Source organism: Schistocerca serialis, chromosome 1, assembly GCF_023864345.2.
Source record: "Schistocerca serialis cubense isolate TAMUIC-IGC-003099 chromosome 1, iqSchSeri2.2, whole genome shotgun sequence".
Lineage (NCBI taxonomy): Eukaryota > Metazoa > Arthropoda > Insecta > Orthoptera > Acrididae > Schistocerca > Schistocerca serialis.
Genome location: NC_064638.1, coordinates 831,169,912 through 831,196,529, shown reverse-complemented (window position 1 = coordinate 831,196,529; position 26,618 = coordinate 831,169,912). Strand labels below are relative to the sequence as shown.

Genomic DNA, 26,618 nt, shown 5'->3' with positions numbered 1-26,618 from the left:
CTCGGTGTCGCAAAGCAGATTAAATCACTTAATAAAGGAAAGGCTTCTGGTCCACATCGTATACTAGTCAGGTTCCTCTCAGAGTATGCTGATACAATAGCTCCATATTTAGCAATTATATACAACGGCTCGCTCACAGAAAGAGCCGTACCTAAAGACTGGAAAATTGCACATGTCACACCAATCCCCAGAATGAGAAGTAGGAGTAATCCGTTGAATTACAGGCCCATACCACTAACGTCGATTTTCAGTAGGGTTTTGGAACATATACTGTATTCGAACATTGTGAAGTACCTCGAAGAAAACGATTTATGGACACGTAGTCTGCATGGATTCAGAAAATATCATTCTTGTGAAACACAACTAGCTCTTTATACTCATGAAGTAATGAGTGCTATCAACAGGGGATGTCAAATTGATTCCATATTTTTAGATTTCCAGAAGGCTTTCGACACCGTTCCTCACAAGAATCTTCTAACCAAACTATGGAATATCGCCTCAGTTGTGCGACTGGATTCGTGATTTCCTGTGGGAAAGGTCACAGTTCGCAGTAATAGACGGAAAGTCATCGAGTAAAACAGAAGTAATATCCGGCGTTCCCCAAGGAAGTGTTATAGGCCCTCTATTGTTCCTGATCTATATTAACGATATAGGAGACAATCTTAGTAGCAGTCTTAGATTGTTTGCAGATGATGCTGTCATTTACCGTCTTGTAAAGTCATCAAAGTCATCAGATGACTAAAACGAATTGCGAAAAGTGGCAATTGACCCTGAATAAAGAAACGTGTGAAGTTATTCACAAGAGTACTAAAAGAAATCCACTAAATTTCGATTACACGGTAAGTCACACAAATCTGAAGGCTGTAAATTCAACTAAATACTTAGGGATTACAATTGCAAATAACCTAAACTGGAGATAATGTTGCGGGTAATGCAGACCAAAGAAAGCGATTCATTGGCAGAACACTTAAAAAAAAGGGGGTGCAACGTGTCTACTAAAGACACTGCTTACACCACACTTGTCCGCCCTATTCTGGAGTATTGCTGTGCGGTGTGGCATCCTCATCTGGTGGGACTGACAGATGACATCGAAAAAGTACAAAGAAGGGCGGTTCGTTTTGTATTATCGCGAAATAGGGGAGATAGTGCTACACTTATGATACGTAAATTGGAGTGGCAATCATTAAAACAAAGCGTTTTTCGTTGCGACGGGATCTTCGTATGAAATTTCAATCGCCAGTTTTCTCCTCCGATTGCGAAAACATTCTGTTGGGACCCACCTATGTAGGGAGGAATGATCATCACGATAAAATAAGAGGAATCAAGGCTCGCGCAGAAAAAATTAAGTGCTCGATTTTCCCGCGCCGTTCGAGAGTGGAACGGTAGAGAGACAGCTTGAAGGTGGTTCATTGAACGCTCTGCCAGGCACTTTATTGCGAATAGCAGAGTAATCATGTAGATGTAGATGTTGTGGAATATGTAGCAACATAAAATTAAAACTTAAATACACGATGTGGCCTAGAGAAACTCGCCATGCCGGCTGACCCCCTTATCATTCTCTGTCTGACAATGAGTGGTGGACGTGGCAATGAAGTAAGCACACCGCTCTTCCAGCTGTTGCTAGTTAGGACTCATTTCAAATTGGTCCTCCACTGGGCACACTAGCATGAGCGCACACCGTTCCCGTCGTCCTACTATGGAAATATCCCTGGCAGTACTGCGAATTGAAGCCAGGTTCTATGCACTGGAAACAGACAAGCTCGTCACTCAGCTACGGAAAAGGATATAATAGCAGCATGATAAAAATTAAATTTTAGACGTCGACGTTTAGATGTAAAGAACCTGATGATGGCAGCATGCCGACGAAACGTGTCACGTTAATAAACACACTCTAAGACATTTATGTATGAGAAAGAGCTTCACAAACTGAGCAAGTCAAGAACGCGTCCTCCTACCTCTGGGCCTGATGCAAGCTCTTGTTGGGTTTGGCATTGATTGATAGTGTTATTGGATCTGGCCCAGAGTGATATCGTGCCACCTTCTGTCCAATTGGCGCCTTAGATCGTCAAAATGCCGAACTGGCTGGAGGGCCCTGCCCATAATGCAACAAATGTTCTTAATTGGGAAGAGATCCGAGGAGTTTGCTGGCCCAGGTAGGGTTTGGCAAACACGAAAACAAGCAATAGAACCTCTCGCCATGTGCAAACTGGCATAATCTTGCGGAAATGTAAGCCCATGATGGCTTGCCATGAGGGGCATCAAAACAGCGTAGAATATCGTCGACGTATCGCCGTGCTGGAAGTGTCGCGGATGACAGCAAAAGTGATTCTGGTATGAAATGAAATGGCACCCCACACCATTACCCCTGGTTATCAGGAAATGTGGCAGGCGACAGTCAGGTAGATATCACACAGCCGTCCGGAGCGTCCCTAGACACGTCTTCGCTGGTGACTGGGGCTCAGTTCGAGGCGGGACTCATCACTGGAGACAGTTCTACTCCATTAAATGAGATTCCTCCCTAATATGTGTCTGCAGACGCTCCGACATTGGCGGGATTCTAATCTGACTGTCAGCTGGGAGTGATGGTCTGGAATGCCATTTCTTTTCACGGCAGGACTTCTGTAGTTGGCTTCCGCGGCATCCTCATTGGACATCGCTACGTCACGATATTCTGTTCCCCGTTTTCTTAAGCTTTGTGGCAAGTCATCCCGGGTGATAACGCCCACAAGTACACGGCGAGAGCTTCTACTGCTTGTCTTCGTGCTTGCCAAACCCTACCTTGGCCAGCGAGGTCACCGTATCTCTCCCGAACTGACTTCGCCTGAAATATTGTGGACGAGGCCCTCCAACCAGCCCACGATTTTGACGAAGTAGGGCGCCAGCTGGACAGAATTTGCCACGATATGCCTCAGGAGGGCTTCCAGCGATTCTATTAATCAATGCAAAGCCGAATAACTGCTTGTATCACGCCCAGAGGTAGATCAATGTGTTATTGACTTGCTCAATTTATGAAGGTCCTTCTCCTGACTGGATCATCCAATTTTTCTGAAATTATAATCATTTGTTTGTCTGTACATATATGTAAGATCTACTGGTTTCCGCCCCATTTGCATACTTCTTCGTGGTGCATCGTTTATTTTTCTTTTGTCTTAGATTTTATATGCAAAAAAGTGACAGAAGCAGAAAAATTATCCTATATATATTTTGTAACAAAGCCGCTAATCTCAGCATGTTGTTGTTGTTGTTTTTGTTGTGGTCTTCAGTCCAGAGACTGGTTTGATGCAGCTCTCCATGCTACTCTATTCTGTGCGAGGTTCTTCATCTCCAAGTACCTTCTGCAACCTACATCCTTCTGAATCTGTTTAGTGGATTCATCTCTTGGTCTCCCTCTACGATTTATACCCTCCACGCTGCCCTCCAACACTAAATGGTGATCCCTTGATGCCTCAGAACATGTCCTACCAACGGATCCCTTCTTCCAGTCAAGTTGTGCCATAAATTTCTCTTCACCCCAATTCTACTCAATACCTCCTCATTAGTTATGTGATCTACCCATCTGATCTTCAGCATTCTTCTGTAGCACTACAATTCGAAATCTTCTATTCTCTTCTTGTCTATAATATTTATCGTCCACGTTTCACTTCCATACATGGCTACATTCCATACAAACACTTTCAGAAACGACTTCCTGACACTTAAACCTATACTCGATGTTAACAAATTTCTCTTCTTCAGAAGCGCTTTCATTGCTGTTGCCAGTCTACATTTTTACATTTTATATTCTCTCTACTTTGTCCATCATCAGTTATTTTGCTCCCCAAATAACAAAACTCATTTACTACTTTAAGCATCTCATTTCCTAATCTAATTCCCTCAGCATCACCCGACTTAATTCGACTTTCATTATCCTCGTTTTGCTTTTGTTGATGTTCATCTTATATCCTCCTTTCAAGACACTGCCCATTCCGTTGAACCGCTCTTCCAAGTCCTTTGCTGTCTCTGACAGAATTACAACGTCATCGGCGAAGGTCAAAGTTTTTATTTCTTCTCCATGGATTTTAATTTCTAATTCAAATTTTTCTTTTGTTTCCTTTACTGCTTGCTCAATATACAGATTGAATAACATCGGAGAGAGGCTACAACCCTGTCTCACTCCCTTCCCAACCACTGCTTCCCTTTCATGCCCCTCGACTCTTATAACTGCCATCTTGTTTGTGTACAAATAGTACAATTTGTAAATAGCCTTTCGCTCCCTGTATTTTACCCCTGCCCCCTTCAGAATTTGAAAGAGAGTATTCCAGTCAACATTGTCAAAAGCTCTACAAATGCTAGAAACTTAGGCTTGCCTTTCCTTAATCTATTTTCTAAGATAAGTTGTAGGGTCAGTATTGCCTCATTTGTTCCAACATTTCTACGGAATCCAAACTCAGCATATTCCACATCAATATGCAGTGTCTTTGTTGGCCAGTGCAAAACGAAAGGGGGAGGGTACTACTTCCCGGATTTCAGGGGTGACTTTGTGCCGGTATCTTGGGGGTTGGCACAGACGCCTGCCGTGAGCCGCCTTACCGAGCACGAGCGGCAGGAACTCGTTGTAGGTGATGTGCTGCAGCTCGGCCACGACGACCCTGCGCGCCTCCTGGAAGAGCGCCTCGTCGCTCCAGCGCGGGTTCAGCGCCGCCAGCTCGCGCGCCACGCGGTTGTGCTCGCGCATCCACAGCGTGTGCACCACCGCCAGGTCGATCTGCTCGTTCACTCGCGAGTCGCCTGCAACATCAACGCACTCTCACTATCCAAACAAACCGTCTCCGTTACTCGTCGTAACGCACACAACACGTCAGTATACAGAGTGTCAGGGGTACAAGTGCAGATATTTTTATTGGTGTCTGAGGGTAGAGTACTGCACAGCGTTACATTAGTATTAACTTCACTTGCAGACTAATGATTACAGCTATTAGATGTAGTACTTTTTTGGGTTGGTTAGTACTTCCAGGTACCTATGGCAAGAGCAAGTCATTAATGCTTATTTTCCCATGGGCAGCAGGTCAGGTGGTCAAGTGTAAACGGGCGGACGCAAATCGGTTAGCCTATACCGATATAGCGACAGGCGTACTGCAGTTAGCGGTGCAGTTACGACCGAGCAGAAAACATTAGGTAGTAACTTATGTGACGTGTTTGTGGGAAGACTGTTAGATGCAGAGAAAAAGAAAACTAACACACTGAAGTGGATATGTACTAAGGTATCAATGATCACAATATTGTCACGTAGAAGAAGGTGTAAGGAGATGAATGACGAACGCTAACTTCACTTAACGAAGGTGTATTCAGCACTTGCACATACAAGCGCTCGGAGCGAACTGCCTCCGGCCAGAACACATACAGTATACAGGGTGTTACAAAAAGGTATGGCCAAACTTTCAGGAAACATTCCTCACACACAAAGAACATCTTTTCTTTATTTGTGTGTGAGGAATGTTTCCTGAAAGTTTGGCCGTACCTTTTTGTAACACCCGGTATATACAGCTACAGAACATTCCAGTACAATACATCTTGACTTTTGTGGGTACTTCTAGAATGTACTCGAACCGAATATAGAAATTAAAATGGTACAAGCCAGGTGAGTTTTTGAACGCACGACCCTCCAATGACCAGTTTAGTATCATAACCACTACACCACGGTCCTACTCAGCTTCTTTTGCGGCAATATTTTCACTTACACCCCTAACGCCCTGTGAGTAAAATGTTATGAAACCCACCCAGAAATCACACGACAAATGCTTACAGCGACGTGGACAACGAACAACCGATATGTTTGAAAGTAATGCAGTTACGACTAGGAAGAGCATTAGGTGTTTTCTCTCCCCTTTTTCGAGCACATGTTTAATGTCGCGTGTTGTGAATTGTCTGCTCAGTTTTGTCTCTGTCTGTGTTTGTTTTTAACAAACAAAAAAACTGAAAACAGCACTTTATATCAGGTGATAAAATTGTATAATAAATTTCCAAAGCAAGAACAAAATTACTAAAGCACGTTTGTTTAAAAAGGCAGCTAAGACATTCTTCACAAATAATGTATATTACACAACTAAAGATTACTCAGAGGACGCAGAGTAGTGGACAGTAATGAAAGGGGATAACTCTAGCACCTTGTCACATTTCAATACTCGATTTACTGCTTTCACAAGGGTCTCATGTCAAGATGTATAATGCACGAGAGTCATATCCGTTGGCTAAGTTTTTCAGGTGGGAAGTATCACATTGAAGAAGGAAACTATGGTTTATATTGCAAGTTACATGAAACAATTTGTGTCTGAATGAAGAAACATTATTCATTAGGGAAGTAACGAATGAGGCAATGGAGTAGTTTGGACACTGAGTCGTACTTGGAAGGATGGAGCTGCTCTGTCTGTCCATCCTGATTTGCGTTTTTTTTGTACAGCTAAGGCATATGCAGCGATGGTTCCTTAAGCCGGTATTACACTATCAAATTTCTTTGTCAAATATCTTTGTCAAAGAAATTTGATGGTATAATAGGGCACTTTGTCAAATCTCGCCTGTCGTTAAATAAATTTCATCAAATCTAGGGCCTCGCTGTAGATTTGATCAAAGAAGTCGCTTGTCTTCTGTTCACTGCAATGTGACATGTTACCACGTGGAGCGCTAGCATTGCTGCAGCGTTCTGTCATCTGTAATGTTTTTATGAATATTGTCATAATACATTTGGTGTGTACCGACAACTACAAAATTAATAGAGATGTATGTAGCTGATGAGGCTCTTTACAAAGTGCAGCACCCTGACTACAAAAACAGATTAAGAAGATTGGAGACCTGACCTAATCTAACTTAACCTAACTCTCTCCTGTAGCAAGGAATCGGATTGTTACAGTGAGCCTGTCTTCTGCAGATATGGCAGTTCTTAAGTGAGTATTGTGCTTTGTGGTATGAGGATTCACTTCACTGAGCACATACTGAAATGTATACTCATCCATTCTTAAGTAATTGATGTACGACTTGACGTCCTCCACTATAAGCTCACGTAACTAGTTTTGTTGAATGTTTTTATCGTGGCATCGTAAAACCCACGGCTTCGTCCAGGTACTTTTCCCCCCGCTTCTCTTCCGCATGTGCACACAATGCAATTGTGGTACATGCAACTGCTGTGGTTAATAAAAAGTTGTTGTTGTCAGTCATCTTGAACTTTGACGAAAAATATGATGACAGTGTAATACCCCTTTTTAACGCCACGTCAAAGATCTTTGTCAAATATATTTGACGAATATTTGATCAAATCTTTGACAAAGAAATTTGATAGTGTAATACCGGCCATAATGAAGGCCGCGGCCGACCACCTGTTCTATCCTCGAAGGCCACCTGTCCTATCTTCCTAAAGCGTGCTACGTATGCTGTGTGTTATATTTTCGCCCACTGACTGGCATTGTATTATTTTTTAAAAATGTTATATCATTGTGAGATGATCCTTGGATGAATAAATAAATAAATAACAACAGCAGCTGGGAACAAGGGATGAGGCAGCGTTACTTGCACCCCCGTGGAGTGTAGTGAATAGGAGGTAGTTAAAACGAGGATCACGTGCGATTGTAAAAGTGTCCAACAGACAGGACTAAATGCGATCAGATTTGTTCAGAGTTTCGGAAAGGGGATATTTATTGTGGTAGATTGGCTAGTAGCCAGCTGAACCGAAAGTGTTGTACTGATGGTGTTACATTATTTATTGAATTTACAAATTGATAAAAGCACAGTGACATAACTGAAGAAAAGCCAAGTCATCGATAGAATACATAAACGAGTCCAGTTATAAATAGTTCTGTAGCACTAGTGTGGCGCCTCTTTTAGAATCACAGAATGATTTAAGAATGATTCTCGTTTTTCAAGTCATTTTACATATATATGAAGAAAATAAATGTTGCATACAATGTTAATAATTCATGTAAAGTGTCATGTTTGTCTAAGTATATGCATACAGTATGGCGCTAACGATCTTGGTTTGTTTAATGTTTTAGTATATATGCTTTTACACGACAATGAGTCGTCCATTATCACAGCATTATCTTGTCTGGTCTGATCTTATGCTGCTCTGTACGATTGCCTCCTTTGTTCTGTTGAATGTAGGTGCAGCTTATGATTGATATAATAATTATTGTAAAGATACAGCCAATTTTCTTTACATTTTCTTTGCCTCCTTTGTTCTGTTGAATGTAGGTGCAGCTTATGATCGATATAATAATTATTGTAAAGATACAGCCAATTTTCTTTGCATCAGTTCCTATCCTGCAGTATCTAAAGTTAAATTTGGACATTTAATTGTACTAGCGGAAGCTAATGTGGTTTTGCGTAACGGTATTAAATTATTGCTAGCTTCCGTAGTCATTCCTGTAATCTTCCGTTTAATAGAATCTACAGAGTTAGTTTACGAAGTCCGACGTTTTATTAAGTTACGTGGCGTATATCACTTTCAGTAAAAGTATTTTAAACGGAACCACACAAGCCGAAGCTACTCAGTAACTACGGCTTGAGCAGAAATTAATATCTTTTTCAGAGACAGAAATTAATTAGTTCAAATATGAGTGAAAAGCAAATTATTACGTGCAGTCTTTGCCCATAATTCAAGGGAGCGCAGAAATATTGCTTAACGCTGGCTCACATTTCGCTCTGTTGCGACGAATTTATAGCTGACGCTCATGAAATATTAATAAAGCCCGACAAAGTACGTTTCGTAAGCCCCTTGTTTTGAAATAAATTAAAATAATGTTATACGTCCGTTATACTGGACATCGTAGTAATGAGTTGCAGGTGTATAACATCTGGCTGAAAGAAGTAGATGACACTCCGCCCTCCAGTTACCATCTTTATAGAACATTTGGGATTCGGGCGGGCCGGCCGTTGTGGCCGAGCGGTTCTAGGCGCTTTAGTCCGGATCCGCGCGACCGCTAGGGTCACAGGTTCGAATCCTACCTCGGGCATGGATGTGTGTGATGTCCTTAGATTAGTTAGGTTTAAGTACATCTAAGTCTAGGGGACTGATGACCTCAGATGTTAATTCCCATAGTGCTTAGAGCCATTTGAACCATTTGATTCGGGCTGTGCTGCTGCTTGCTTCAGTGTGTCTGATTATGAATCAAAGCACCGCTGTCGGCCGTAGTCGCTGCGCCGCGAGTGGTGAGTTCGCTGATCCTATCGACGTCGGCACTGTCCGTGTCGAAGGAAGTCACAACAGAAAGGGAGTACTTCCCAAATAATTGAGGAATTTTTGAGAGTGTAGTGTTACGTATGATGCATGTTTTGTGCCACTTCTGGGGGGTTTTAGCGTTCAGTAATTTTCTGATATTTGGTTGTATTTTTGGGTGACGTGTATCTCGGCTAGCGGGAACGAAGAGTGTAACCGACCTGTTTGATGTAAGCGTAGATCTTGTGGACGCATTGTATGACAGGCAAGAAAGGCTTGGTTTCTGTGTAGCTGGCTGTGGCGTCTAACAAGATATGCTGTAAGGAGGAAGCGGCATAACGGATATAGTCAGTGATTTGGAATGTGAGAATCTACAGATCCTCGTTATTTCCAGTTGGCGAGACAGGAGTTTTGGATAACATTGGTATGGTAGTTGTTTGTGAATAATGAGCAGGACAAGCACGTTGTCAGTTCCAGATGTATTTGGGAGTTACGCAACATTTCCCCCTAGGACGTTAGGGGACACCGGGACAACATTGGCATGTACTGTGGCAATGAAAACCGCACTGATGAAACAAAACATAATGATTTAATGGCGCCTGGTGACGTTGCTGGTACGTGACGGTGTAAGGCAGCGGAAAAGTGTTCCTATCGGAGCACTAAAAATGTAAATATGTTCATGTTTATTTAAAAGACTGAGTGAAAAGTGGGGTACCAGTGATTACGTAATCTTTTAAATAAACAGGAATATATTTACATTTAACAAGCTCCAATAGGAGCATTTTTCCACTGGTTCCCTTCTTTTCTCTGCTACAGCAGAGCATGTAACTCATATGAAAAGAAATGTATTGGTCAGTAAAATTTAGATACTCGATTATTTGAAATTGAAGTAACATAAAACTAATTTTACACCTCAGAACGGGTTTTACGAGCACAAAAATTTTGCATGTGCTTCAGTACTAGAATATCGGGTCCCGAAATGATAACGGAGCATGTTTCTCCGTGCTACGTCACTTTACAAACTGCGTTTTCACTTCGCTCCGGATTTTACGTGCGTATTTTATGTGTACAAGTAGGGTAAATTTGAATCTTGAAATCTCGGAAACGGATAAAGATGTGAAGAAAATTTTCAAGTTTTTCAACATCGGGTTCTTAGGAATACATTGTAAATACTACAGCCATTTGCTGTCCACAGCTGTCTCGGAATCCACGGTTGGGTTTTGGTACTAAATGAATAAAGATATGAATAACATTTTCAAGTTCGTTCGAGATCAGGATCTTTGGAATATATCGTAAAACTTTCACCCATTTGCAGTGTATAGCCGTCTTGGTATCCTCGGCTGGGTTTTGGTCCTCCGGTGACGGCGAAAATATAATAAAAACCAAATTTTGTTCAAGTGGTTCAAATGGCTCTGAGGACAATGGGACTTAACATCTGACTTTGTACTCGCCTCGATGCCAGGCGCAGTTTTAGAGTACTACCATGCAGGTTTTTACCAGGAAGCTTCAAAAATTAGTACTGCACCAACATAATCTTGGTTGGGCACTCGAAGCCAACACGAAAGTGGGGGGTATTAGTTTCGGAATGGATCTTGTTGAAGTAACTTTTCATAATTTGGATCTACTTAAACCTAACTAACCTAAGGACATCACACACATCCATGCCCGAGGCAGGATTCGAACCTGCGACCGTAGCGGTCGCGCCGTTTCAGACTGAAGCGCCTAGAACCGCTCGGCCACAGCGGCCGGCCCCCTTTTGTGGGGTTTTCCGAGGTACCGCCGATGAAGTAATTGTGCCTCCGTAAGTGCCATCACCACCGTAGACCACATCAAATGCAAAAAGAACCAATGGATTTGTTCCATTTATCTTAGAATAAGTAAGTGTGTAGTATTCAGACCCTGTGCTGTAGTAGGATAGTGACACTAAGACGATCCTCCTGTTTGGTATAGAAATGGTCTCCAGACCAAGGTCTATCAGACAACTGACTCTAACTTTTTATCTCCAAATGAAGCCGAGATATGAGCACAGGAAAATCCCGTTTTTATGCGCGGCGTTTTTGAACATATTAGATACGAATGCTGTCGCAGTGGAGCAGAAACAAATGGGGTAACATTTTAGCGACGGCCGCAAATGGGGAAATTCACTGTCATTAGTGATTGAGAAAAAGCAGATTGTTATTGCCTGACGCCTTGGAATTTGCGAATATGGTCGGCTGTTTCCTTGTAATAGTCGTGAGCATCTGTCAAAATTTACTGAAGGACGGAGAAACCACGAGTAGGCGCCAAGTGTGACAGATATGATGACAGAGTATAATACTGGTACAGGCACAAGTGTTTGGGAACGCACCGATCAGCGAACGTTGTTGGACATGAAGTTCCACAGCACATAACCCGTACGCGCTCCCACGTTGACTCAATGTCATAGTCAGTTACGATTGCAGTAGGAACGAGACTATCGAGAGTGTACCGTGAATGAATGGAAAAGCATCGTTTGATGATATGAGTCACGTTTCTTGTTTCACCAGGTCGGTTCTTAAGTCCCCATCTGCCGACGTCCATGTAAATGGCTGCTCGGAACATGTACCGCACCACGGGCGAAGGCCTTTGGGGGCAGTATTTTGCTGTGGGAGACGTTCACTTGGGCTTCCATGGGACACAATAACAGCTGTGGACTACGTGAACGTTACTGAGGACCACCTACATCCCTTTATACTTGATTTCTTCCCTGACAGTGATGGCATCTTCCATTAGGATAACTGTAGGTGTCACAAGGCCAGAATCGTGCTACGGTGGTTTAATGAGAACAGCAGTGAACTGTCGTTGATGCGTTGCCCTCCATCTTCGACTGCTCTGAACCTGCTGTAACACATTTGGGATGTTATCGGGCGCCAGCTCTACGGAGACCCACCACCGCCCCGTAATTTACGGGAACTGCGTGACCAGCGCGTAGACATCCGGTACCTTATACGTCCGGGCCCCTACCAAGGACTTGTAGAATCCATATCCCGCAGAATATTTGATGTATTGCGTTCTAAAGGTGAACCAACTTGCTATTAAGGAAGTGCTCTTAAAATTTTGGTTCAGCAACGTATGCCGGACGGCGCTGGTAAATCAACACCACCTCTGCAGTTCTACGGGAAATCGGCTGTGGATTTTTATGTCAGCAGGAACAACATGTGTGAAAGAAATAGTTGAATAAGTCGCACTGAAGATTAAAAAATAGGGTGAAGAAAATTGTCAGGATGGGGTGAAATGTTGAACAGGGAATCGGAACAACGTGATAATAAGATAGTTACTGAAACTTCCTGGCAGATTAAAACTGTGTGCCCGACCGAGGCTCGAACTCGGGACCTTTGCCTTTCGCGGGCAAGTGCTCATTCTGAAGATAGTTACTAACTGCTCGATCCAAATTATGAAATGTTACTTCAACAAGATCCATTCCGAAACTAATACCTCCCACTTTCGTGTTGGCTTCGAGTGCCCAACCAAGATTATGTTGGTGCAGTACTAATTTTTGAAGCTTCCTGGTAAAAACCTGCATGGTAGCACTCTTAAACTGCGCCTGGCATCGAGGCGAGTACAAAGCAGAGCTGTTTCATTGAATTCCTCGGTAGTCAACAAATAGCTAAAAATGTACTGAGACAATGCTGTAGACGAGAGTAATATGCGACTGTGAGTACTGCGCTTCAGTAGCGGTGAAAAGGATGCACATGACGAGTCAACCCTGTTTATAATGAACTGGTTCTCGATCTAGTTATCCAGAATGACGGGCGCATTATGGTAAAGGAATTGAGTGCACACTTGATTGCCGGTAGTTATGCCTTGGCTAAGATGTTAACCAACCTAGGTTATTACAAAGTGTGGGCAACATTGGTCCTGCAAAAGCTTGCACAGTTCCCGAAAATTCATCGAATAGAAATTCATCGGCATCTGTTGAACCAATACAAGTTAGGACGTGTCAATGTTCGGAACTCCCTCATCAACTTAGGTGAAACGTGGTGTCGTAACTACGAGCCAGAATCAAAAGACAATCTGAAAGCACATTGTCATATCGCTGGCTTGGTTGCGGAGTATCTTTGCGAGCGGCTGTATTGCAGGGTCATGCACGGGACACGGAGCTGCTATGTTGTGTTGAGGGTAGCTCTACATGGGAAAGGCACTACTATGGAAGTTCAAGTTTGGCTACAAGTACTATTATTTTGAAGTAAAGAGATATGGAAGAGTATTCAGTGAAAAGTGCGTAAAAAAGTAATTAAGTATGAGCAGTGCCGCCGACAACGTATTTGAGTATCCGCCAGTTCGCGTGTCGTACCGTACAACAACAATCATCCGCGTCATATTCGGCCTCCCAGAATGAAACTAATGTGAATCTGTAAAAGGAGAGCAGTCAAGTGCCAGTGTCTTCTAGCGAGCGTGATAATATGCGTTCGGTCATCGCGTTTCCGCATCATCAACAGTCAGCCATGTTATATTATTACAAGAGTCGAGAAGGACTGATAACAGATATCTGTGTGTACTTGGTGAGCGTTAGAACTTCGTTCGACCATTCGGCTTCCGCATCATCAACAATCGCCCGCGTCCTGTCGGTTACGCGTACGCTCGTCCAAGTGATAATTGTGGACAGTTAATCATCACCATTGCCCGTGTATCTATCACCGAAGGTTCGGCCAGAGTAAGGCTGTCAAATACGAGCGACGGCGTTAAGTACAATAGTGACAGACATTCAAATGGTCAAGAATACTGTACAATAATAAGGGAGCGATAATTATGACCTCTCAGCAATTAGGAAGAATGTTAATTGGCAACAACACTTACGACTTAGTGTGTAAACAGTTCAACCTACTATTTTCTTATCGTCTCAGAATATAATTGTTCATACCAGACGTAGGACATTGTTGTGTTTAGTGTTTAGTGTTGAACGGCTTCCCTAAACCCGTTCGCATATTTATAAACATAATTTTAGGCAAGGCAGCAGCAGTGTGGAGCAGAAATAATACGATCGCCGCCGGAGTACCAGGTACGTGGCGTGGACAGGATGCACGATCAAAGTGAGAGCAGTTTAAGGGTCCCCCAACAGTTGTACCCACGGGCGCGTTTCAAGTCCACTGAATGGCGACGTACGAATTCTTCAACAAAGAAGTAGATCAGGAAAATACTATCTGTAGGCAAAGTGATATGCACAGTCTTCTGAGATAGAGAGAGTGTAGTTGTTTTGGACATGTTGGAGACTAAAACAGTCATCAGTTCAAAACACTATAAGACGACACTGATGAAACGGAAAACCCCAATCCCAAATCATGACAGAGAAGTAAAGAAACTTACGCATGCTACACGATAACGCCACGCCTCTCAAGCGTTTTGCGACCTTGGATATTATTGCCAAATTTGGCTTGGTTGCCCTACAATAACCACCGTGTAGTGCAGATTTAGTGAAGTTTGGAAGGTAGGAGACGAGGTACTGGCGGAATTAAAGCTGTGAGGACGGGTCGCGAGTCGTGCTTGGGTAGCTCAGTTGGTAGAGCACTTGCCCGCGAAAGGCAAAAGTCCCGAGTCCGAGTCTCGGTCCGGCACACAGTTTTAACCTGCCAGGATGTTTCATACCAGCGCACACTCGGCTGCAAAGTGAAAATTTCCTTCACATTTAGCGCCTTCAGACTTCCATCTCTCTCGACGAATATTTTTCTGGTTTTGATGCTGTCGCCAAAGCTATAAGCTAGTCTCTTCTGGTTTTTGACGAGTGTAGCATGCAGGCTCTTGTTTATCATTGGCAAAAATGCATGATTATCGATCGTGACGATGTTGAAAAATGACGGTACGCAAAAGAAAACTTGCTCTATTTAACTGAATTATCGTGCTTTCTGTATTTGTTTTAGATTCCATCAAAGTAATGGAGGCATTAGTTTCGGAATGTCCCTCGTATGTACAGTGTAGAATACAGAAGGATGTTAGGATGGTGTGACTGGATGTAAGAATGTACGATAGAGGGTAAATGTGTAGACTTTTTAAAAGGAGAAAGAGTTTGCTTACTGGGAAGGAATGGACGGCGTGAAAGACGGTGTTGTACTGTCAGCATTCTGTGCTCAATGATACGGAAGTGGTTTTAAGGTGATAGAGGAGTGACAAGGCGGTATTTGATCGAATAGCTGACTTGAGGAAAACGCCGTGCTCGGTTAGCTCCAGGCTGAATATGTGCACGTGCACAAAGCCCCACCGGAAAGGCTACGTACCGGCTTTGAAGCAGGCGAGCTGGTCGAAGTCGTCGGTGCACTCGTCCCTGTTCTCTGGCAGCATGGCCTTGCCGCGGAAGTTCTGGATGCGCAGCCTGCCGCCGCGGAACTCGCGAAGCTCCCTCTGGGCGTCGTCGCTGGAGCCGTAGATGTTGGAGCCGTCCAGGTAGCCGGTGATCTGGTTCATCTGTTGGCAGGTTCATCTCAAAGCGGCTCGCTGCAGAGCGAGGGAAGTCCGAGTCATCTGCTGGCAGTAACTCATACATCATTAACCAAATATTAAGACCAGTGCTAATTAGAGGGCTCTGCCTCTGTTGATGGGGAAAAAAATTGCACGCTCCTAGAACCATAAGGAGAATACATGACTAGTACAATGTGTGCACATGGAAAATCTTTATTTAACGGCAATGTATATCCAACGATGTTAGAGCCAATCAGATTGCCACTCCAAAAAACTGACCTTTTAATCCTCCAAGCTTCGTTCACTACTGTCTGCTGCGCCTATTGCGAGCAGTAGGAAACAAACCTCATCCTATTTTTTGCCTTTATTTCGTATTCCACATTAAGGATATATCGGCATCCAACAAATTATACAACAAATTATTAAGTTGGTACAAAAATTCGTAGCGTTTTTGTTTTGTATGTTGGCATTCCTGTGGATATTGATTCATTTATCGACTGTCGCTGTTCGAGTTTATACATTGTCATTTTGTCATTTGGATATAGGTAGTGGAGCTGTGGAGTCTAGAAAATCGAGTGGGGAAATCGGAACATTTCCGACATATTCTTCTATTTGAGTTCAATAGAGAGTTGACAGCGGCAGAGGCGGCCGTATATGGGAATAATGCCATAGGACAGAGCGCGGTAATAAAATGGCTTTCTCGTTTTAAGCAGGTCGTGTTGACAATAGTGACTCTACAAGTTCAGGAAGACCTTCGGGATTTGATGAAGATCGTTTAAACGCGTTAATCCACAATGGTCCACATCAGTGAATTCGAGAACTGGCAAATGTGGTGAACTGTGGTCATTCCACCATCGTGCGACATTTGCGTGCAATGGGGAAGGTTCGAAAATTGGGTATATGGGTACTGAATGCTCACAGCCAAAATCATAAAAATCAGTGGGTTGTCATACGTACATCTCTACTTGCTCGTCATCAATTGGCTCGTGTACAACACCGACCAATCCTATCCTCTATCGATACTGGCGACGAGAAACGGCGTCTTTATGGTAACATAAGGAAAAGAAAGGAATGGCTGAGTCCAAACACAGTGTAATAAATACAGTTATTTCATCAAAACAGACACTGTAGCCATTAACGACATAATCACATCTGGCGGGGCTAAAATGACGATGCTGTATAACAATAATCTTCCTATACTTTATTTCACATGTATGCGAGCATTTGAATTGTGACTTTGTGACACATGGTGATTTGGACCCGCACTGGGGCGTGATCGGATGGCTGAAGTGGTTAAGGCGACGGTTCACGACAAGCGGGCAATCCGTATTCGAGTCCCGGTCAGGCACAAATTTTCATTTGTCCCAAGGAGCTAATGCTAATACGTATTTGCAATGTGTGTACCCATTTCACGACTTCTCTCATCGTTACGATGAAGTCTAGAGTCTCTTGATCGAGAATTTCCCCTTAAAATGTGGATCCAACATATTTGCCGGAGCATGAATAGATTTACATGCATACTTGTACCTCAGTGTCACTGCATCTTTAATGGAAAATATCTCTACTGGAGAAAGGGTATTACATGCTACGACTATAGCGTCTACTGCCCTTGAAATACTACCAAGGTAGTACAGCGTTATCGGCTTCAACTTTGCGTATGGTTTCTGACATTGATCACAAGAGACTATGCTACATCAAACTGCTACTGCATTTCGTCTGTTAATACAGAGGCTTTAAGTGTTCCCTCGCTCTGCACGTTGGGAGTACAATAGTAACTAACACAGCCTCTTTATTCTTAAGTAAAATGTCCGAAAAAGTCACAGTACCTGCTCGACAGACTGGTGATGGGAGCTTTAGTATCGCAGAGGTATGCCGTATATCTTTTTCGTCTTTGTTCTCAATAAAGCGTGGGAGACCTGGCGCTCATTGAAGAATAATACCGTCGTCTTCGCTAGATGAATGCACTCTTACAGCGTTCTCAGTGAAATTGTGTCCTTTATTAGTAGATTAAATATAAGTGATGCACAGTCTATTCAGTATATGTGTGCACATTGCTCCTCTACAATTTTCGACGGGACAAGCGTACTTCTCGCGTTGTCTGTGACCACTGCTACGAACCTCTCTGCACCTATTTCAGTAGTAACTTCAATTAGTTCAGATGCAATATACTGTGCAGTTTCTCTTTCCTCGCCAAGTCGAATACTTTTATAAATACTGGACGAGGTGCCGTCACGATCAAGTTCAGGGCATTATTCCCTAATAACATCAGACTACCCATCCAAAAACAATCCAAGAGCAGTTACACAATCCTACGTCTTTGTCATAAATGCCTTCACATGGTATACGGCAGAAAGCAAAGATGTGCTAAGCAGGTGGTAACTGGGAGAGTCATAGCCAGGTCGTCTTTTCTGAAATGCTTCCTGCCAATATTTCGAATTCAGCATAGATACTGGAACAGCTGAAGCATACACAGCCCTGGCAACAGCTTCGTCATTATCACTATCAGTTCTTTGATAGGTATCCTTATGCCCCGATGAGGAAGGGTGTGACAAATCGGTCGTTAGTTGTTCACTGAGAGAAGAATCAGAAGGCATTGATGATAACGTAAATGAAGACGCCGTCCTTTACACTTCAATATCCTGCAGCCTATTATTTGTTGACTTTTTTTTTGCCCTTTTTGCTTGCGATGTATCATCTGAAGCTACCCATTTAACAGGCTGACAGCAAAGATCACGTCTGATAAGATGTTCTTTTAAGTGTGGCACCAGGGCGTTATGATATTTAGTTTTACAATACTTACATGTTGTCTCCATCTTACCATCGACTTGTCTTACATCGAAGATATTCCATATCTTCGATCGAAGACGCATTCCACTAACTAAACTTTACCGTTTGACTGCGTAAGACAATTCAACGTGACGTCAACTGGCGTTATATAGACCTTGAGGCTGTGACCCAATTTTTCTTCTAGGTGTTTCCAAATTAATTACGTTTATTTCAGCATACCAGTCCCTGATGCGTATGCAGTACACGCTGCCGAATGGTATAGCAGGTTGTGTGTCAACCAGGATGAAAAGAACCATTCCTGCTATTCTTACAGGATTTTAAAAATTGGATTGGTGCGTAAGTTCGTAGCTTTCTTCCGTAAGTTAAATAAACACAACAGATACACATGACAGAGACTTTAATGATCAATAGTATATTTTCCATCTCTATTTACAACAGTATGTCAACGCTGGGGCAACTGTAGAAATTACGTGGTGTTGAGGCGAAGAACTAGTCGAGCCATCTTCGGAGTGCATTTACGTCTGGAAAGGAAGTTCCTAGATGGTTGTTCGACAGAAAGCTGGAAAGACGAATATATGAGAGAGCAAGATCAGATGAACAAGGTGGATGCGGAATGATTTCCCATCCCAACTCCTGTATAGTTGTTTTTGTCAGTCTAGCAGAATGCGGCCAGGCGTTATCGTTGAGTAGCATCACTCAACGCAGTCTCCCTCATCGTTGTTTTAGGATTTTGTCCGCAGGTTGTCTCAGATGTAGACAATAAATGTCAGCAATGATGGTTACACCTCGGGGAGGCAATTCGTATTTTGGCACCAGCTCGTGTGCTCGTCGTGCTGTTTTCGTTAACACGTTCCTTTAACGTCCAAGGACCACTAGAATCGTGTGCCATGTCAATTCCCCGGATATGAACCCAATGGAACGTTTGTGGAACCGACTGAAACGAACTGTTTTTGGACATCGAAAACGACCCCCGTACTCTGCGCGGCTTACGCAGAAGCACCATTGAAGAGTGAAATGATGATCTCATCTATGTTATGCCGGGGCGGGTTCAAGTCTGCATTCGAGCAAGGGGATGTTCCACCACGTGCTGACGATACTCAGCAGTGCTACGAAAAAAACAGACGATTCTGTCATTACAAATATTTTTTTTTTATTTGGTGATACGCCTACATTGCGAATGAATGTATAGCATGCCTCGGAGCCAATTTTTGTTTTCTGTCCCACGAAATTCAAAATAAATAGGTGATGATAAACTTTTGTTGACATATGTATCACTTTTTGGGTAACTGGGAGTGGGGGGTTGGGCGCACATTAACGGAGACTACCTGCATTTATACTTCGCGTGGTCTCGATAGCTATGAACCGCAGTACGGGGCAGCTACGTGCAGTATTATGTATATTTACTGCTTAATTTGCACATAATGCTGCAGATATTTAGTCTCCTCGGGAAACTCGAGAGTGTGTGCTGCACATCGCACAGCACAGGACCCGAAATTAGTTAAAGCGTACAGCCAGAATAGATAGTCTACGCCGGAAGAACAGTATGTATCAAGTGGCACGCCTTTGTTATAATCTAATTTGAATTTCTTTGGCGGAATACATTGCATGTACGGCGTAGCAATTATCTTTGTCTCATTTTTACTCCATTGTTCTGACACTGACGACCCGTCTGTGGTGCATACATCTGCATGATGATTGCGGTTTAGAGGTCACTGGGGAATATTCACGCCTATTAACTCGCTCTCACTTTCGAAGAAAAGCTTGCAGAGCACAAGTCACCATTGATATTTGTTCTATATCACAATATTCCATTTATAAATGGAAGAAAAAACCTCTTCTGTGCATTTAACTACTTTTCTGGATGTTTTCATATTTTACAGGATTTTATTTTTGCAATCGGGTACACAAACATGCTAATTAAGTGACGTGTGATGGCCATCTTTTTTTTTAAAAAATGTGCATTTACTATCATTTAAATTTGTCAGTATGAGATTTCCATATTATTTTTTCTGGTGGGCTGGTTCTTATTCTTTAACCAGCAACGCTTTATTTTTAGTTCTTGCTGGAAATAACATCTCCAGAGCATTCATATGTTTCAGCCGTGTCTAGCATTTCTAGTGTAATGGAAGTGTTCGTTAACTATTACACTAGAAATGCTAGACACGGCTGAAACATATGAATGCTTTGGAGATGTTATTTCCAGCAAGAACTAAAAATAAAGCGTTGCTAGTTGAAGAATAAGAACCAGCCCACCAGAAAAAATAATATGGAAATCTCATACTGACAAATTTAAATGATAGTAAATGCCTTCTGCCATTTCTTCCTTTTCCGTCTTCCTTGCTGTTCCTCTGCTTCCACGGTGTAGTGTCCGTTCACTATATGTTTTCTCTTTGTTACAGATGACAACTGCGTTTAATGAATTTGCCCTTTCTCCTAGTCTTCTAGCTCTTTCGGTTCATCACGCCCTGTGAAATATTGCATTCTGGAGTGCACTGTAGGTTACTCTTGTTTTCTTAATCGCGTTTTTCTGTACGTGCACATAATGCCCTCATCTTATTTTGTATATTTATATACATCCATCGACACCAAATTATTGCTAATGATTGGAAAATCCAGAATCATACTTTTATTCGATGATTCTTTCGTCTCCAAGATTTAAGAAGCGCTGTTTGATAATTTAGAGCCTAGCACATTCCATTAGTTTCCTTTCTGATATATTCGTTACATCCTGTGGATATAAATTGAACTAACAATGTTCCTACGATTTGGTCAATTTTTTTCACCTTTCATTGTAATTAGTACTAGTATCGTTATTATACGGGAAATAATTAGAGCTTTTAAAAATAGGCATGTTCAAGTTACGATAAAAATAAATTACCGAAGACAAAGGGCAATTGCTGGTTATGTGCTTCACTGGTTGAGTATAAAGATAGTAATACTCAGATTTATATTGCGTAAACTTGGAGATAAACTCGTTTTGCGACAAATCATGATATGTTCTGCAATAATACAACAAAGTAAATTACACTATGAATTGCTTATTTATTATTCATTGCTATTCTTTTCAACGAATGTGAATGTTTTCGTTGTTTCTTTGATGTATATGATCAACACCAATTTGTGGAAATAAAATGATAAAAATTATTTTTTTGCCTTTTGTAGGCACACGGCCAGTGCAAGAGATGTTGTTTTATATAGGCTCAGTGATGTTGTCTGAATGGTAAAGTAGACTCTTTGGAATATGGACGCTGAGTAGCGAGTCTCAAGGGAACAGCGATAGAAAATGGACGCCATTTAGCTGCGAATGTAAGAGGACGCAATTGTGCGTGTGGCTACGGCATGATGGCTATGTATGCAGCAATTATTTACTGCTGTGAGAGGCAATGCAATTCCTGTGGGCCTCATTGCAATGATAATTATGATAATGTTTCCAGAGAATTTTAGAGGAAGATTACGGTTTGGCCAAACCGCGCACAAGAAATATCTGCAACTGGCAGATGAGTCATGATTGTTATTGCTGTCACTATCATTACTATTATTATTATCATTATTATTATTGTTACCGAGCCAATACATCGCGCCAACGGCTTCTCAGAAAGTAAGACTGAACGATTTCGGACATCCCGTTCCGTAAAACACGTGTCAGTGTCTTAGAGTTATTTTTGGACAGTACATTACGTGTGTGAACCTTAAACGTAGTTCCATAAAGGTCATTAAGTCATTGTTACCGTAAACAGAGTCTGTAGCCTAATGTCCTAAATACCGAGAATCATATCATAAATGAAAGTATACAATAAACGAAGATAATATTGTCTGACAGAATAGCTAAGTTTGCTCTTAAATGGAAAATTCATTTCTTGCTGATTAATCACAGTCATTACGAATTTTTTTGCACTACCAATACAAAATTCTCAATTAACTCTTTGAAAGTAATATTTGATAACTGTTTAAATTACTTAATCTGGTAAAACAAAGAATTTTAACTTTTATGCAACTCTACTATTTACTTTTATATGCTTTGATAAATCTATGTATTGATGTCTTGGATATTGTAATTCAGCCTTACCTTAGTATTTTGTTGTTGCTTTGAAGTCATTCATTCTTAATAATTAAATTATTACATATCTGAAATGACTGTTTAATCAAAATTAGCAACAGTATCGATTACTGTGAGGGTACACTATGTAACGATTACCGCGTCGCCTAATGCAACAGTTTATTCAATTTTGATTGTTTCTATAAGGCTTTTTAAAAATTTTGAAGTTTTGAATATATACTTAGATTGGACTAACTAATTTTGTAATTACAAATGAACTCCCGCCTGAGTAATGTCCGTCGTCGCGCTTACGCGTTTTACTAATTGTTCCGTTAGCTTACATCCAAAAGTCCGATTGGTTTCAGGGATTAACTGTCCGCCTTAGGAGTGGCGACCGTCTTATTTCTTTAGATAATTAAATTTCAGTTTCTTTCATTAACGACAAATTCGACTAACTATTCAAAATTAATCTTTGTAATTACATATGTCTGCGGTCACTCGTTATCGGGGCAGGGTATCCACCCATCATATCAGCGATTACATTTACAAAAATGGCTCTGAGCACTATGGGGATTAACTTCTGAGGTCATCAGTCCCCTAGAACTTAGAACTACTTAAACCTAACTAACCTAAGGACATCACACACATCCATGCCCGAGGCAGGATTCGAACCTGCGACCGTAGCGGTCGCGCGGCTCCAGACTGTAGTGACTAGAACCGCTCGGCCACGCCGGCCGGCTTACATTTACACTTTTCCACATCATTTCAGTTTACTTTCTTTGCAATCGATGCCTTTCCGATAATGTAGGTGTACACTTAGTGGTAGTCGAGTGCAGTATGTGCTGAAGGTTGTGGGAGATGTAGAGTGCGTCTGTTGCAAACCTATGTAACACAATTTGCACATTAAAAGTGGCTGTACATCTTCAGTTAATTTAATCCACAGCCACGGAGCTCAAATATCAGTGTAATGGATGAATTAACAATTTTTATAATTCAGTTTCTCACACCGTCCCAACAGACAAAGTAAGACGACTTTACGGTAAGGTGAGGTACTATGTTAAGGCTCTTTCTGTATTTTCCACTAAACTGTCGTTCGATCGCGGGACACACTCAACACATACTGCGGTAAGCACATGCAAATATCACGTACACCGTCAGCGAAAAGCGTAGCTATGAAATTTCCTTATGTTTCGGTGGCTGACCTGTTCTCGAGGACCGAAGTTGCACTCAGGCCTGGGCGCTGGTAGCGATCGCACGAACTCCATACATCTCTCTCCGAAACGAGAGAACGTACGATCGTTGTTGGGTATCAGTATTGGAAAACAGTCCGGATGTCGCTTCGACGAGGCTATGATGTCCCCGTTCTCACAGCAAGTTATTCCAGTCCCACTCTGACCTGAAAAAGTGTTGAGCAGCATAGAGTCTTTGCGCACTGAATGTTTCATTTACTGATTACAAGGAACTAACCAGTGTATCGCCTGTACGGGCCGAATCCGATCTCCACCAACTAAGTATTTTGGTATGGGGTATCCTTGATCTCCGGTAGTTCGTTGCAGGGTAGTTACATTTCGCTGGACTCACTGCCTCCGTTTGCTTTTGGTCTGTATTACACAGGAAATATTTTCACAAAAGGGCAAATCTCGATTGTATGATCTGTATGTCTTATTTGGGAACAAACTTGTTCCATTCAATCGCGCTGCTTCCTGTCTACAACAGCGGTTTCTATTAAACTCTTCGCCCTCAACTTTGGATACAGTACTGCTCGGTTCTGTCTCGGGTCTATTTTTCCAGTCTCGGGTTTATTTTTACAGTATTAGTTGTACGTTCATAGTGATACACAACAGTACGAATGATTATACTGACGAAGAGGTGGCCAATATACACCTGGTGTATGGATTCACTTAATGCAATGGAAGAGCGACCCGACGACGCCATGGTGTGCTGTTCCCGCAGTGACGGCAACAGTATCCTCTGTACCTATACATAGGCGTCAACAACGAACAGGATCATTCTGTTTTAGAGTGGAAGATAATGCGTTAAGCGCGACTGGCGACAATTGTGCTATCAGTACTCCGCACGTCATACAAGCTCTGAACACAAGCCAAACGATTCTGAGAATCTAACATGAACAACCATGTTTTGTTGACTGCACACTACACACTTTTTCACGGTTGCGAAAGTATTTCCACAGAAATAAATTTAAATGGAGCAACAAAATCAGTAATTCATAATCACAGTATTGCTATTTAATGAACCACTGGAGATCACGGGTCCCTTCCTATATGAAAATACTCAGAAAATATTCCTGAACAATCTCTGAAATTATTTTTATGCCCATCCTTCCGATTGGAGGTTGAGGAACTTTGGCCATTGACTTATGCAATAAAATGGAACATATACAGCCGTCCTTACGATGTTATTTATTATATGGCTACCAGTTTCGGTGTTTCAGTACACCATCTTCAGGCCTTAACTGACGCTGACGGGTTAACTCTAGTCTACACACGATTCATCAGTGGCCAACATCTATAACTGGTTTTCGCAGACTGCCTGTAGCAACGATGTTGTGTCTCCAACCATCAACTCAATGCCCTGCTGATAGTTGGATACACAACATCGTTGTTACAGAGGGTCTGCGAAAACCAATTCATAGATGTTGCTCACTGATTAATCGTGTATACTAGTGGAGTTAAACCCCTCAGCGCCAGTTAAGGCCTGAAGATGGTGCACTGAAACACCGAAACTAGTATCAATATAATAAATAACATCGTAAGGACGGCTGTAAGCGTACCATTTCATTACGTTTGAAATTATTGTCGGTGGAGTTCGGGTTCACAAAATACAGCGGTTAGATAAAAATGTGAAACACAGCTCGAAGCGTATGCTTGAACAAGAATGTAGATGCTAGCCAAGCCTGGAAGTTGCGCTATTGTATTTGGCCACAAACAGCATCTATGAGATGTTCTCAATACGTTGCAAGTGTTCGTGGTGGTCAGAACAGCGTTCCGTGTAGTTGTCATTGAATCACGTCGTACTCGTATGTATTCGAAACATGGCAAATTGTTGGTGCTTCCATAACCAAAGTAGCGGAAATATTTGGTGTTCCAGGAGACACTGTATCAAATATTTATACGGCATATAGGGAAAGCGGAAAACCATTCTCTAATTTATAATATGGACAAAAGTGTATGTTGAGTAGTCGTGACATACGGTCAATGAAGAGGATTTTGACGAAAAATAAGAAAACGATGTCTGCAAAAGTCACTGCAGAAGTGAGTGTCACACTCGTGAACTCTGTCACCACCGAAGCAATACGATAAGCAGGAAATTGTAGGGCGAACTGAAATTCCAAAACCAGTTAGCAGCGTTTAAAATGTCCGTAATAGGAAAACATAATGCCGAAGCCATAATACTTGGGCTAGAGAGCAATAGAAGAAAGTAATATGGTCTGATGGGTCTTGTTTCAGATTGTTTCCAATTTCTGACGAGTTTTCGTTCCAAGAGCGAATCATGGTGGAGAGTGAGTGAGGATTTGGCAGCCATATCGTGGTATTCCAAGGGCGCTATGGTCACTGTGCAAAGCTTCATTACTGCCAAGGATCGTGTGAAGAATTTGGCTGATCAGGCCCATCACATGGCACAATGTTTGTTCCCCATTGGTGATGCTGTGTTCCAAGATGAGAGGACCCACGTTCACACACTTTGGATCGTTCAGGACTGGTTTTGTGAGCACATTTGCTGCGTTTCCCGTGGTCACTAGATCTCAGTGTTATTGAACCTTTATTGTCTAATTTGGAGAGATGGGCGAGTATTCACCATCCACTACCATCATCGTTTCTCGAAGATTCCACTCTTTTGTAGGAAGGATGGTATAAGACTCTGTTGAAAATGATACAGGACTGAAATGATAAATAAATCAAGACCCTAAACTGTCGACAGGCGTTGATATACATCAACGGGGACAGTTGAAAATGTGTGCCCCGACAGGGACTCGAACCCGGGAACTCCTGCCTACATGGCAGACGCTCTATGCATTTGAGCCACCGAGGGCACAGAGGATAGTGCGAGTGCAGGGATTTATCCCTTGCATGCTCCCCGTGAGACCCACATTCCCAACTTGATGTCCACACACTACATTCGTAGTGTCTCTGCTCATTACACTCATTAATCGCGGCAGAAAATCTTACCGAGTCCCGTAAGAGTTAG

The 26,618-nt window shown here is 42.3% G+C and overlaps 1 protein-coding gene across 1 annotated transcript in view; it reads right to left on the bottom strand.

Annotated features, from left to right (window-relative positions):
- Positions 1 to 26,618, bottom strand: part of LOC126438108 (peroxidase-like) — a 181,745-nt gene that overhangs the window by 38,918 nt on the left and 116,209 nt on the right. The window contains exons 10-12 of the mRNA XM_050090519.1: positions 23,615 to 23,808; positions 15,409 to 15,595; positions 4,570 to 4,767 (exon numbers count right to left, since the gene is read on the bottom strand). Of these exons, the coding sequence (XP_049946476.1) occupies positions 4,570 to 4,767; positions 15,409 to 15,595; positions 23,615 to 23,808 (579 nt within the window). The remainder of the gene's footprint in view (positions 1 to 4,569; positions 4,768 to 15,408; positions 15,596 to 23,614; positions 23,809 to 26,618) is intronic.